Below are 16,039 nucleotides of genomic sequence, written 5' to 3'. Positions count from 1 at the left end.
AGGAATAGCTCATTAAGCAGTACAGTTGAAGAGGAATGGCCATCTCTAAAACGAACAATCACACAAGTTGGAAAGAAAACTATACGTATAAAGAAGGTAACAGCGAAGAAATTATGGGTAACAGAACATATACTTCAGTAGATTGGTGAAAGAAGGAAGTACAAAACTGTTCAGGGAATTGAGAAACTCAAAAATACAATTAGGTGTGGAATGAAATAAATAGGTAATGTGGAAAGCTGAGACGAAATGACTGCAAGAAAAATGTGAAAAATTCCAAAAAGAAATGAATGTCAGAAGTGCGGACTCAGCATATAGGAAAGTCGAAAAAATGGTTCAATGGCTCTGAGCACTATGGGACTTAACGTCTGAGGTCATCAGTCCCCTAGAACTTATAACTACTTAAACCTAACTAACCTAAGGATATCACACACATCCATGCCCGAGGCAGGATTCGAACCTGTGACCATAGCGATCGCGCGGTTCCAGACTGTAGCGCCTAGAACCGCTCGGCCACCATGGCCGGCTAGGATAGTCAAAACTACATCCAGTGAAGAACAAGGGTGGTAACATTAAAAGTGCCTTGGGTATTCCACTGTTAAGTGCAGTCGAGAGAGCCGATAGGTGGAAAGAGTATACTGAAAACCTCTATTAGGGGATCCAGTATTAGAATCAGAATTTAAGAAAGCTTTGAAGGACTTAAGGCCAAATAAGTGAGAAGGGATACATAACATCAGATTTCCTAAAATTGGGGGAGGTAACAACAAAACGACTATTCACGTTGGTGTGTAAAATGTGTCTGGCGACATACCATCTGACTTCTGGGGACATATCATCCACACAACTCCGAAGATTGCAAGAGGTGTCAAGTGCGACAATGATCACATGATCAATTTAACAGCTCATTCATCCAACTTGCTGACAAGGATGATATAGAGAAGAATGAAAAAGAAAACCGAGGACGTGTTAGAAGCCGATCTGTTTGGTTTTAGGGAAGGAAAAGGCATCAGAATGACAATTCTTATCTTGCGTCTGCTTATGGAAGCAAGACTAAAAGAAAATCTAAACACATTCATAGAATTTGCAGACCTAGAAACCGCGTTCGACAATGTAAACTGGTGCAAGATGTTCGAAGTTCCAAAAAAAATAGGGGTAGGCTATAGGGAGAGAGTGGAAATATACAATACTACAAGGGACCAGAGGGAATAATAAGAGTGAAGGACCAAGAACAGTATGAGCTTGACATAAAATTGCATCATATATACTTCAAACTGTATGAACTTGATCTATAATTTCTGTTAAGAGATCCTTTGCAACCAAACCCAAGATCTCACCACCCTGCACTTACCAAGTTCCACTTCTCTCTAGAGCTAATGAGCAAGCTGTGAATATTTTATGACTGCTACAAGCGAGAGAAATCTCACAGTAAAAGATAAATAATATTATTTATTTTCAGACTATCGACTCTCACATGCTGTTTAGAGATGCCACGTTTCTCACTGTTATTATCTCCGGTCATCTCACTCATGATTGTGATTATAAATAGCCCGTATCGCTGTACAGTTCAAGTTATATATCTTGATAAAACACCCGATTACTTCCTAAAATCGAACACTTGGTTACTTCCTTCCCTCAAGAAAATCATGTTGTATGTGTGATGGTACTTTTTATTAGATGTTGGTGCACATGAGTAGAAGTTTTATTTTAGTCGTCTATAGTTTCCCAAGACGGAGCAGCAGCTTGTTTTAGTAATACTTGTCGTCGACTGTAATTTTTCATGTGGTACATTAGCTTCACGAACCCCCCCCCCCTTCCTAAACTGGTTTTGAAGAGAAACGTTAGGTGAGGATGGTACACACACATTACCAGACTGAACACACTGTACATACCAGGCTATCGACTTTCACATGCTGTTTAGAGATGTCACATTTCTCACTGTTATTATCTCCGGTCATCTCACTCGTGATGTGATTATAAACAGCCCGCATCGCTCTACAGTTCAAGTTATATATCTTGATAAAACACCCGATTACTTTGAAAGGGTCCTGTAGCCACCTTTCATTGCCAACTCTCGTAGTGGTCAAGTCGGCAAAGAGGTTTCCGCTACTTGGGAGAAATCCACCTGCGTTAGGTTGGTGGCGGAAATGGCATCCTGGGGTTTTCCGGTCCACGCGGAGCGTGGAAGAGGCTGGAGAAGCGGGAGGCAGTCTGCCGCCGGTACGGGAAGCGTACACAGCTGTGCTCCAGTCGAAGAAGGGTGAGTTGGACTGACCGCGTGGCGCGTTGTCACATAGAGAGGGGAGCTTTTAGCTTTTGGTCTCGAATTTCGTCTGATAAAGATTTACTTGCTGGGTTGCAGCAGGGAATGCAAGGCTTTTGTAGACTTTCAGTTTGATTCCCAATGCAGTCTTGACTTTGATCCGTGAGAGGAACGCGGCACAAAGGAGTTGCATATGTTGAAGTGCCCTCGGTTCAGTGTGAATGTTTATGTGCCTACAACTGTGTGTGTATGCTTCTAATCTTTTCCGGATCTTGGTAATTTTTGTGTATTTGTGAATTTTCTTTGTCTCATGTGATTAAAATTTGGCCACGGTCCATAGAAATTGTCTCCGCGGACCGAGTGGGCACGCGAGTCTGTTATGAAACGTGTAGTATTTCACAAGCAATTGTACACAGTTAGCATGCAACAGCAGTCTATAGATGCACTACATCAATGTTTTAAGGAATAAATAATTTTGCCTTCAATCTTATCTCGTGTACCGATGTTACGTCGCCGTTACCTTCGCCATTTACCTTGTAGTTTTCCTTGTTGGCCCACCTATAGCGTTTCCATGTTCACAGGTGTAGTGATTAGTGTCCCTTTTTTTATCTGAAACAAATGCTCTGGAATAGATCGTGTTTTCACGAATCTTGCTGCAGGCTACACTTACGCATGGTGTTCACGCCCTCTTTACTTTACTCAATATTTGATTCATGGGAAGAATGCCTGGATCATATTAATAACTACATCCCATTCTTTATCAATGACTTTAGAATGAATGTTCTTTTGTGAGTTTTTCTTATTAATAAATTAAGTAATTTTCCGACTCAGTGCTACCTCTTCTTTGTCGTGTGGCTAGAGTTGGTGGCGACCCTATCTTTTATATTGATTTCAGTGTCAAGTAGCATTTTCTTATTCAAAGTGCGCGTGGCTCTTTTAGCTATCAGGATACATTCAAAGGGCGCTTCATGCTTCTTGCACATAGCGTCCTTTTATTCACGCCACTTACAACTTCCTAAAATCGAACACTTGGTTACTTCCTTCCCACAAGAAAATCATGTTGTATGTGTGATGGTACTTTTTATTAGATGTTGGTGCGGATGAGTGGAAGTTTTATTTTAGTCATCTATAGTTTCCCAAGACGGAGCATCAGCTTGTTTTAGTAATACTTGTCATCGACTGTAATTTTTCGGGTGGTACATTAACTTCATGAACTCCCCCCCCCCCCCTTCCTAAACTGGTTTTGAAGGAGAGAAACGTTAGGTGATGATGGTACACACACTTTACCAGACTGAACACACTGTACATACTGTTGCAATGTATACACTACGTTTTCTGAAACATTTTAGAATATATTGTAACACCATAATACAGGCACTGTAATTAATATGAGCCTTACAGCGTGTTTTCGTGTACTTAAATCCAACTAGGTTCCCAGATTGACAATGTAAACAACACACGTTTTGAATTTACGACACGTTTTGCGAGCATTTTAGAATATTGTGACATCATAGATGTGCCTTAAACCAAGTGTTGATCATGGATCTATCTATGATAGTTGTTAGTGAATAGTCTCATGTTGGCGAAGTAAGAACAACTCGTGATGCAGACACCAAACTTTTGTCGCTAATGAACAGTGGAGCCATCTGTTGGTCACAGTAAGAGCAGTTGATTTTCTGTCCTGACTTCACAGTCAGATCAACTGATTAATATTCCTAATTCGTTATTTACATGTTATAAGAACTTATTTGCGGAAAATATGTTGCATATATGTTCTAAAATACTATAGCAACAGTATGATTGTTTGTAAATAAGGGAAGGGATTTTTTTCATTTGTTTCCAGTGACGAAATTTTTTCCACCGTCGTGGATTCTTTAAAATACAGTGTTACAGTCTCCTTATCAGGAGAATGGTGGCAGATATGGGAGACGGGCTTTCTTTTTTTACTTTTCCACTGATGCAATTGCATTATTTCCACAAGCTTGATTATTTATTCTGTTCTGTGATTGGCTAGACATAAGAAGGGCATGGGCTTCCCACTGATAGCAATGATGGCATCACTGGTAACAGAGAGGATTTCGCAGATAGTGATGATAACGACAATTGTCCAATGACCTGGGTCACGAGGCCTCACATATGTTGGCAATGAAGATCAGGACGTCCATACCTACACTACTGAATCTAATATGACCAAACGCTCATATGTCCACAGTTTATATCGATGAAGGCCGCGTTACCTGTCTTTGGATGAACGAAATGGGAGCTGTAGCCTCGAATGACAGTAATGTAGGCAAACATTGGAATTCACTGGCAAAGATCAGAAGACTGTGTACTATTGTAATTCAACAGACTGTAAACTAGCAGAAAAAAACGTTTTCTCCTAAATATTTAAAGAATACTACATAATTTACCCATTATGAGTAGGAACGAATCAACGAAATCAACAAATTTGAATAGTAAAATTACCTTCTTTTATTGTAAAATATATGAGTACATTTAATATTATAAAATCCTGTTTCGTGGTTGCGTAATTTGTTATGTCGAAGGAAAAGGTGAGTGATCGTTAGTATGCTATTTTAATTACATGTTCTGATTGAAATATTGCAAAGCATTGCAAGTATTCTTAGTGAGAGGAAGTGAGTTTGGGCTGTGAGGGATGCGTATTGTGAAAATTTCTAGCAGTTTGTCGTCCATAGTGCGCTAGGCAGAACAACGTAGGCATAACTGAGCTATCATTGATATCAAGAATTGAGAAAAAATAATATATTTTTTTTAGAAATTTCGTGAAAATATTGTACATAGAATTACTGTTTAATCTGATATTCCCATCATTCGTTCTGTACTGCAAATGAAATGATAATGTGTACAATGAAGTAAATTATGTGTAATGTAGAAAAAATGGAACAGTTATGTTTCAAGCAAAGAATGTTTATTTTTTTAATTTTACGGGTTTAAATCATAATAACAAGATTCTTCAGTATCATCGATTAGGCACCGTCCAAGAAACTAAATAAAATCTGAGAACTAAAGTTGCATGTCGTGAAAGCTTGCAGCTTTGTAGATGTGTTTTGTCTTGGTTTATGTGTTTCATTTTAACGGCCAGAAAAAAAAGGAGCAGGTAATGAAGCGCCTCTGCCCATAGCAAATCTGTGGTGAAGCATCGCGCTTAAGTCGGAGATTAATTCATTGAAAAAACATTTTATATGTTTTTATATAACAGTTTTCCCTGTTTTCCGTCGTGTCGCTGGGCAGCTTCACGCGTCAGAACGCATACAAACAAAAATTTATTTTATGATGTTTGACTGCTCTGTGGTGTTGTGTAGTGACAAATTTGTATTCGCAGCGGATTATCTAAAAATATTATCAAACAGACCTGTTTACAATGATAAATTATATAAGTAGACAGTTAAATAATAAGAGTGATAAACAAGAGATTGTTTGCTAGCATAATTTTTTGCTTTCCTTTGAGGATGTCCTGTGCACGATGTGTGGTGACGACTGTGTGTTTCCGTACTATTCTGTGGCTCGCTGCCTGGATGACAAGTTCAAAAATATTAAATCTGCATCGCAACTTGCGAGTTACTGTAACAGGTACTGGCAGATGGTACATGCAGGCAAGAAATGCGTTGTGAATGAGAGATGTATAGGAGACTTTTATGTCAATAAGAAACATCAGCCACGCTTGTAACTTCTAAAGTTACCCGCATTACAGCTCGTCTGAATATCGATCTGTGCATTCTAGCATAGCGAGCGATACCATCGGTGAGTTATGAGACTAAGTAAAACTATTTCTCTGATCACAACAGTGGGTTGCCTTTGGCCTTTGCTTTGGATCAAATGGCTCTGAGCACTATGGGACTTAAATTCTGAGGTCATCAGTCTCCTTGAACTTACTACTTACTTACTACTTAAACCTAACTAACCTACGGACATGACACACATCCATGCCCGAGGCTGGATTCGAACCTGCGACCGTAGCAGACTGAAGCGCCTAGAACCACTCGGCCACTATGGCCAGCGCCTTTGCTTTGAGCCGCCGCAGTAGGTGCCTATCGGCAGAGAGGTGGGTGAGCTGTCATAGAGATCGTAAGACAGGTCGGTCGCGAGAATTGGAGACGGTTCGCCTTTCTATGGTACAAAAGTTGGTCGCCCGAAATGTTTCAGCGTTTCATTAAAAAAATTAATTATACAGTTCAGTTAAGAGCAGTGGCGCTTCGTATTTAGTGATGCTTGATTGTCGTTGTTGTGGTCTTCAATCCAGAGGCTGGTTTGATGCAGCTCTCCATTCTACTCTGTCCTGTGCAAGCTTCTCCATCTCCGAGCAACTAGTGTAACTTACATACTTCGGAATCTGCTTAGTGTATTCATCTCTTGCTATCCCTCTACGGCTTTTACCCTCCACGTTTGCTTCCAATACTAAACTGGTGATCCATTGATGCCTCAGAAAGTGTCCTATCGACCGACCCCTTCTTTTAGTCAGGTTGTGCCACAAATTCCATTTCTCCCCAATTCTATTCAGTACCATTAGTTACATTGTCTACCCATATAATCTGCAAAATTCTTCCGTAGCACCTCACTTCGAAAGCTCCTATTCTCTTCCTGTCTACATTATTTATCGTCTATGTTTCACTTCCATACATGGAGCGTACAAGATGAACATCAACAAAAGCAAAACGTGGATAATGGATTGTAGTCGAATTAAGTCGGGTGATGCTGAGGGAATTAGATTAGGAAATTGAGACACTTAAAGTAGTAAAGGAGTTTTGCTATTTGGGGAGCAAAATAACTGATGATGGTCGAAGTAGAGAGAATATAAAATGTAGACTGGCAATGGCAAGGAAAGCGTTTCTGAAGAAGAAAAATTTGTTAACATCGAGTATAGATTTAAATGTCAGGAAGTCGTTTCTGAAAGTATTTGTATGGAGTGTAGCCATGTATGGAAGTGAAACGTGGATGATAAATAGTTTGGACCAGAAGAGAATAGAAGCTTTCGAAATGTGGTGCCACAGAAGAATGTTGAAGATTAGATGGGTAGATCACATAACTAATGAGGAAGTATTGAATAGAACTGAGGAGAAGAGAAATTTGTGGAATAACTTGACTAGAAGAAGGGATCGGTTGGTAGGACATGTTCTGAGGCATCAAGGTATCACCAATATAGTATTGGAGCTCAGCGTGGAGGGTAAAAATCGTAGAGGGAGACCAAGAGATGAATACACTAAACAGATTCAGAAGGATGTAGGTTGCAGTAGGTACTGGGAGATGAAGAAGCTTGCACAGGATAGAGTAGCATGGAGAGCTGCATCAAACCATTCTCAGGACTGAAGACCACAACAACCACAACATGGCTACACTCCATACAACTCAAAATCTATGCCCGATGTTAACAAATTTCTCTTCTTCAGAAGTGCTTTCCTTGCCATTTCGAGTCTACATTTTATATCCTCTCTACTTCGCAGCATCACCAGATTTAACTCGACAACATTACTTTATCCTCGTTTTGCTTTTGTTGATGTTGTTCTTATATCCTCCTTCCAAGATACTGTCCATTACGTTTAAATGCACTTAAAGATGCTTGGTTACAATGGCAAAAACTAACGGCAACAGTAAAAGGCTATTACCAATCAGAATAATCGTAAACCCTCGTGGAAGACCGTAAAATCAATATTCCGATTCCAATAACATAGTGCTTTAGGACAAAATAGAAGGAAGAGATGTACGAGTCACCAAACAATTTAAGTATGACGAAAGGTACGTTATGAAGTGATGATACCAACACTTGGAAAAATAGGGACCAGTGGCCTTGGATATAAAATGGCGTATGCTGGTAATGAACTATTAAAATGTAAGAACGCAGTTTAAATACGTGCAAGATAGCTAGAATGTATACAATTCTGCTCGATGTAGAAGAATCGCAGATTAATTTGGAGAGCACTTAGTGAAATGTTAAGAGCTACTGGATGGTTTGTGACTACCTTTGCTGTAGCGGCCTCCTCTCGTCCTCTCAGGCTTGGAGATTTGATTTGTTTTCAGGAAGACAGCAGTTAAAATCTACGATTAGGTTCTTCTTTGCTTACCTAAACCATTTAAGGCAAAGGCAAGCATGGTTCCTTCAAAAGGGACACTACGAATTTCGTCCCTCATTCCGAGATTGTTTTTCACTGATCTCGTTGTCAATAAGAATTCAAACCGTTATCTGCTTTTCTTCTTCCTTCGAACCGTGTGCGCCTGGTTTGGAACAGCCACACCGAATGTGTATTCGTGTGAAGCTGGACAGTGCTACTCACCGGCTCGGACAATGACGTCCCTGCTGAGGACCGCGCCGCCCTGGTTGGAGGCCTTGCAGCGGTATGTGGCGGAGTGCACTTCCTCCCGGTAGTCTTCGGCGCGGAACGGCGGGAAGTACAGCGTGCCGTTGTTCAGGGTCTGCCTGGAAGAGCAAGACGTCCACCTTGACTGACAGCAGCCATTTACACAGCTGTAGCTACCTAAATACTAATTTTTTTAATATTTTGATTCCTCGCTCTCTGGTGATCTTGCGAGACGAAGCAACTGGATGACGTAACGGCAGAAAAATATATAGCAATATACGGGGCAGAGAAAATTGTGTCACGAAATTTTAACCCTGGATAGCTGATGCTAGTAGGAACCAAAATTACTAGTGTTGTGTAGGTCGACAACGTACAATTTTTAAACTACGGGAACTTGGCGCCACGCGCTCCGATTGGCCGCGGGACTGCCCTGTTGCCGGATGCTCTGGACAACGCATGACCGCGAATGCTTTGCCTGCCGGACATCGCGATGTACCCGAAGCGGCCCGCATGCTCGGTGGTAGCGCGCCAGCCTTCCACGCTGGAGGTTTGGGGTATAATCCGCCGGTGTCTCAAAACATCCATTGTAGTTCCATAAGACGTACCGGGAACAAATCCGTCAACAGCTGTTAGTTCACGTACAGGGAGTGTTTTACAAATTGTGTCGGCACTAAAAAGGCCTTTTTTGTAGCTAGGACATTGTTTACTTAAAGCAGGTGTCTGAACTGGCGACTCTCTGACGTGACACGAGCTTGGTATCGTCGAAAGGTGTTTTGGCGATCTCTTTCAAAGATTCCTGGCATTGCGCTGATGTGATTGTCTGCATTCTGTATGCGATCCATTAATTCCTCTTCGTTTCTAGGTGGTCCGCGTCCAGGTAGGTGAACTAGAACATTGAAGAATTCCCACAGGAAAAAGTCCGGTGGTGTGAGGTCTGGTAATCGCGGGGGCCATGTCCTATGAACACCTCTGCCAATTCCGGGTTCGATTCCCGGCGGGGTCAGGGATTTTCTCTGCCTCGTGATGGCTGGGTGTTGTGTGCTGTCCTTAGGTTAGTTAGGTTTAAGTAGTTCTAAGTTCTAGGGGACTTATGACCACAGCAGTTGAGTCCCATAGTGCTCAGAGCCATTTGAACCATTTGAACCTCTGCCAATTACAGGGCCGTCGAAGAGTTCATTTAAATATCCGCGCACAGCCCGACTGTTATGTGCGGGCGCTCCCTCGTGCTGCAACCACATGCGTAGCCGTGTGTCTAGGGGAACATCTTTCAGCGGGCCAGGTAGAGTTTCTTGCAAAAAGTGAAGGTAATTTGACCCAGTAATGGAGGAGGTAGACGGACCGGTCCAATCAGATGGTCACCCACAATGCCTCCCCATATGTTGAGCGAAAATTGTTACTGGTGTCTGTGGACGTATCTGACGTGAGGATTTCTCCTTGCCCAGTAAAGAACGTTTCGAGTGTTGTATAGCCCATCCCAATGAAAGGTGTACTCGTCGGTAAACAACACGTGGCGAGGTAGTCGGAATTTCGTGTAACACGTTGCAGAAACCATCGGGAAAACCCTGGCCTGCGTTCATAGTTCACCATAGGATTTATTTATTTATTTGCTTATTTAGCCTGACCAGATTAGGGCCTTAAGGCCCTCTCTTACATCTGACCAGAAACAACACACACAGATATATTACTAAAACATTCATAAAAATGATAATGTTAGAGATAATAGTAATAATAATAATAATAATAATAATAATAATAATAATAATAATAGTTCGCTATAATGAAAGTAAGGATAAATGGCAATAATAACAGTAATAATAAAACAAAGTGCATTAAAATTAATATGGACTAATTTGGAACAACTTGAATCATGTTTAGTACTGTCAGAAAAAGAAAGGATGAAGAACAAGAAAACTGGAATGACAGTAATAGTGGCTGTTTCATCGCCAGCTCAAGCCTGCGAGAGTTTTTGTACGAAAGTCCTTGAAGAATAGCATCGCCATAGTCGAGAATAGGGAGTGTTAGATATTCTGCGAGCTTCTTCTTAAGCTCTAATGGAACTCCTTTTTTATATTTCTATAGACAATGAACGGATGCAGAAACTTTCTTGCAGACTGCAGTAGGGTGTTCAGCCTAGTCTAAGTGATGGCCCAGGATTATCCCCAAGTTCTTTGCAGAAGGAGAAAAGGTTATTTCGGTGCCATTTAAAATCAAGCATGGAAGAGATTCTCTGTGCTGTGTTGTAATAAGTCTTTTGTGGCCAACTAAAACAGCTTGCGTTTAGGAAGGGTCTAGTTTCAGACCTAAGTTCTGTGACCATTCTGAGAAAGCAAGTAAGTCAGCATTTACATGATCGATGGCTGTGTGCAAGTTTGCTGGACTTGCATTGAGCTATAACTGAAGGTCATCAGAGTATAGGTGGTATCTACAGTGGGAGAGAATAGTTGACACATCATTAACATATAATGAGAAAAGTAATGGGCCCAATACTGATCCCTGTGGGACCCCTGATACAACATCTTTCCACTAAGATCTTTTAGTACCTACCATTACACAGTGTTGGTGGGATGTGAGGTATGAGTGTAACCACTGTACAGCACTTGAAGAAAAATTTTGACGGGTCATTTTAGTAAGCAGATGTCAAAGTCAACAGTGTCGAAAGCTTTGCTGAAGTCCAGGAAGCACATAATGGTAGCCTGTTGTTTGTCCATGGCATGTTTTAATTCGTCAGCCACTTTTATAAGAGCAGTCGTTGTGCTGCGATTTTGCCGGAAACCAGACTGGTATTCATCTAAGAGGTTATTCAATGTTAAATATTTGGTAACCTGTTCGTGGACTATGTATTCTAGCGCCTTGGACAGTGCTGGTAGAATGCAAATGGGCCTGTAATAAGAAGGTTGTTTGGCAGATTCCTTCTTTGGTAATAGTTTTACGAGCCCCTTGTTCCACGCTGTACGTCTTGGAGAGGGTGGAAACTAAAAGGATACTGCCCGTCATCCCTCAAAACCTTCTGGACTAACTGATGAGTGACCCCCATGTTGTGTCCAACTGCTCTTCTACTTGTAGGTGCTTCCTTGGAGTGGTCGAGAACGGTCTCTTCAAACGCAGCAACCCGTCATGTTCGAGGTCTTCCAGCATCACCATGATATCCTGCTAACGAAGCTGTTTCGCCAAGTCACCGGTGAATTGCTATAAACGTTTGTGGGTGTTGGGGGCGTATTGCTGGGTACCGTTCCTCATACAACCGTCGAGCTTAATGCGTGCTACCGTCGGCTAGTCCATAAATGAAAACCATATTTCGATTTTTTTCAAACGAGTACTGTGCCGCCGTGTTTACTGTATGACCAAATTGCAAGTGGTGTGTGTGTATGTGTGTGTGTATATATGTGTTTGTGTGTGCTCAGAAGCAGAGCTTACGTGTGAATGCCTGTGACGAGAGATGGAGAGAAGCAGCAAGACATGTTCGACACGTGTGCTTATCACGTTGGGGCAGTGACGAGGCGAGGGACGTTTGTATGTGTGAACCGGGAGCCATAGTGCTGCCCGTCAACCGACGAACGGCAACAGGGCAATCCCACGGCCAATCGGAGCACGTGGCGCCAAGTTTCCACAGTTTAAAAATGGTGAGTTGTCAACCTACACAACATTAGTAATTTTGGTTCAGCTATCCAGGGTTTAAATTTCGTGACACAATTTTTCTCAACCCTGTATACAAGAGACAATTCTATACACTATAGGTCTTTTAACTATTACAGAAAGGAGGCCGTTCGACTACTATTTCAAAAGCTAGGGTTTGTAACTCAAATATAGCAGTTCCGTTGCAAGACTAGAGTTGTTGAAAACGTAATTACCCGATGACCCACTGAAGCTTTTTGGATCACGCTGTGATTATTTTTTAAGTTATTAGACCTTCTATAGGGAATTTTTTAATTCATAGTTACGACGATACGAAGATGTTCAGACAATGAAATTGTTTCCTACCTCATCATGATATGCTACGACTGAAACTAGATGCATGAGTGTAGTGAACAATATACAGGGTGAGTCACCTAACATTACCGCTGGATATATTTCGTAAATCACATCAAATACTGACGAATCGATTGCACAGACCGAACGTGAGAAGAGGGGCTAGTGTAACTGGTTACTACAAACCATAAAAAAATGCACGGAAGTATGTTTTTAACACAAGCCTACGTTTCTTTAAATGGAGCCCCGTTAGTTTTGTTAGCACATCTGAACATATAAACAAATACGTAATCAGTGCCGTTTGTTGCATTGTAAAATGTTAATTACATCCGGAGATATTGTAACCTAAAGTTGACGCTTGAGTACCACTCCTCCGCTGTTCGATCGTGTGTATCGGAGAGCACCGAATTACGTAGGGATCCAAAGGGAACGGTGATGGACCTTAGGTACAGAATAGACTGGACAGCACGTTACGTCCACATGCTAACACCTTTTTATTGGTCTTTTTTACTGACGCACATGTACATTACCATGAGGGGTGAGGTACACGTACACACGTGGTTTTCGTTTTCAATTACGGAGTGGAATAGAGTGTGTCCCGACATGTCAGGCCAATAGATGTTCAATGTGGTGGCCATCATTTGCTGGACACAATTGCAATCTCTGGCGTAATGAATGTCGTACACGCCGCAGTACATCTGGTGTAATGTCGCCGCAGGCTGCCACAATGCGTTGTTTCATATCCTCTGGGGTTGTAGGCACATCACAGTACACATTCTCCTTTAACGTACCCCACAGAAAGAAGTCCAGAGGTGTAAGATCAGGAGAACGGGCTGGCCAATTTATGCGTCCTCCACGTCCTATGAAACGCCCGTCGAACATCCTGTCAAGGGTCAGCCTAGTGTTAATTGCGGAATGTGCAGGTGCACCATCATACTGATACCACATACGTCGACGCGTTTCCTGTGGGACTTTTCGAGCAACGTTGGCAGAGCATTCTGTAGAAACTCGATGTATGTTGCAGCTGTTTGGGCCCCTGCAATGAAGTGAGGACAATGTTTCAAGCGTCAACTTTAGGTTATAATATCTCCGGATGTAATTAACATTTTACAGTGCAACAAACGGCACTGATTACGTATTTGTTTATATGTTCAGATGTGCTAACAAAACTAACGTGGTTCCATTTAAAAAAAACGTAGGTTTGTGTTAAAAAACATACTTCCGTCCATTTTTGTATGATTTGTATTAAACAATTACACTAGACCCTCTCCTCATGTTCGGTCTGTGGAATCGGATCGTCAGTATTTGATGTGGTTTACGAAATATATCCAGCGGTAACGTTAGGTGACTCACCCTTTGTATGTCGTATGACAGAGTTCCCTGGTAAAATGCTTGGGGGGGGGGGGGGGGATTCAGCTGCCTGTCGGGAAGGATGAGCTTCCTTCGTGCGCAGTGACCTCTCTCCCTGCGGATAAGTGAAGTGATATGACGCATATTTACTTCTGGGATGTTGGAGAATGTAATGGATGCATGTATAGCGTAGCGTCATGTTTGTGATGCTTGACGATGATGAGAAAGGAAAAAGTTGAACCCCGGTGTCGACTCACAGCTTAGTCATCGTGGATGGCACCACGGGGACTACCGAGGTTAACGTCCACGTCCGGCGGTAGGATCAACATCCACATTGCCACATACACTTGTAACAATAATGTACCTATAATAATTTTTTTCTTTATGCATTTAGATAAATGTTCCTTTCTGAATTTATGTGAAATAATGTAAATATTATTTTAGATTTTTTTCTTTTCGTGTCATGTTAAAGAAACTGTACACAACTTTTGAAATGAATGTCATTACTTATGTTAGATTTTAAGCAATTTGATAACCAAAGGAAAATGTATTTAATGTTAAAACTATTGTAAAATGTGTAAATTGTAATTTAAACACTTGGTCCATACGTAGGTAATGCATTAGAATATGTGTAGTAGAAAACCTGTGGTGAATACCCTACCTGTAGGGGCGCGGGAAAAGGTGGATGCAGGCGAGCGCGGGAAAACGCACACTGGCGCGGTTCGGCACAACGGGCTCAGTGAAACAGTCGGAGTTGGGCATCGGTCAGAGGAACTAGTACTGTACCGAGGAGGCTATCTAGGAAAAGTGGATTCCATTGAGCCTCGGATGGGCCGATTCCGACGACTACTTGGCCTGGCTATATTCTCTGGCACAAAACTGGAAAGATTACGACGCTAAGAAGAATGAAAGTGCCGATACTGTGAGAGCCTTAGCCGTGCTTGTATGTGTGCTGTGCTGCCCGCTATCTCGCTGCCCGCCATCCGCCGCACCGACGTGCACAGGTCAAACATTTATTTCATTTTTAGAAGTGTATCTGTGTGGACCAGTGTTGAAACTGTTCTAACTGTTCAATAATAACGTGACTTTTACCAGAATTGCCTTAGCCATCATTTATCCTTATCATTGACCTAGACAGGGTCCTTACCGCATATTGTGCAACCCGAGTATCCCGAACTGAAAGTTACAGTTAGTACTAAATTATCTGCAGACCAATCTATACTATAAAGACGTTCAAGGATAGGAGTGCAAATGTAAATGTTAGTAAAGAATATCAGTGTGATCAAATTGAAAGATAAATTTTGAATTGAGCTAGCAATGTTATTTAATTCATTTGAGACTGAAAAAATGTTAGGCTATTAATCCAGAAGCGTGACAAAAGAATAGTAATCCATAGGTTAATAATTTCGAGTGTTAATGTACCTTCATGACTTACTAGCTTCCGTATAACGACCATAACAGTTTCAGGACCCCCCCCCCATTCTCTTGCCTATTCTTGCACATTTTAAAGTGTACTGATCAGAATTGAACAGTAAAATTAATTTCTATATTAAACCTAAGTGTATTAGTGTTTTTTCCAATTTTAATAGTGACATTGTATGTGTGTTTTCAAAATTGCTGATTCTAGGGTAATCTATGCCCGATTTCAGTCTGATCAATATACAAAGTGCAGCTCGTAGTAATCATTGCTGTGTGGTGTTGTGTAATTTTAGCTCGTACAAATTAGTACAAAAGAAGAAAACCTTAGTTCAGTAGATTCTTTTTGGTTCTAAATTTTGCTATAAAACGCAACATTACTACGTGTCATTATGCTTGTACATGCACATACTTGTACAGGGAAAAACTCACTCAATGCCTAATTAGGCTGGCGACCGTATTATTAATCATTGGTAGTATCTACTGTGTGTACTTCTTGTCCATGAGAACGCGTAATTATACTTTACATTTGCTTGACGCATCACTGTAGTTACTGGCTGAATAAGTCCGAATTGCTTCCATTAGGTACACGCGGTCAACTTATGTACTAAATCCTTGTTTACAAGGTGAAGCCCGTGAACTTATTACAGTACAGGCTTTATTGAGCTAACGCACGTCCGACAGGGCGGTAGTGTTACACGTGGCTTCCCGGTGACAGGACATCCAGTTGTTGTCGGTT

General features: G+C 41.5%; 1 protein-coding gene across 1 annotated transcript in view; it reads right to left on the bottom strand.

The window, feature by feature from the left end:
- Positions 1-16,039, bottom strand: part of LOC126094953 (Down syndrome cell adhesion molecule-like protein Dscam2) — an 890,199-nt gene that overhangs the window by 595,469 nt on the left and 278,691 nt on the right. The window contains exon 4 of the mRNA XM_049909611.1: positions 8,545-8,687. Within this exon, the coding sequence (XP_049765568.1) occupies positions 8,545-8,687 (143 nt within the window). The remainder of the gene's footprint in view (positions 1-8,544; positions 8,688-16,039) is intronic.

The sequence above is a fragment of the Schistocerca cancellata genome, chromosome 1 (assembly GCF_023864275.1).
Source record: "Schistocerca cancellata isolate TAMUIC-IGC-003103 chromosome 1, iqSchCanc2.1, whole genome shotgun sequence".
NCBI lineage: Eukaryota > Metazoa > Arthropoda > Insecta > Orthoptera > Acrididae > Schistocerca > Schistocerca cancellata.
Note: the sequence above shows the minus strand (reverse complement) of the source record. Positions and strands in the feature narration are given on the sequence as shown.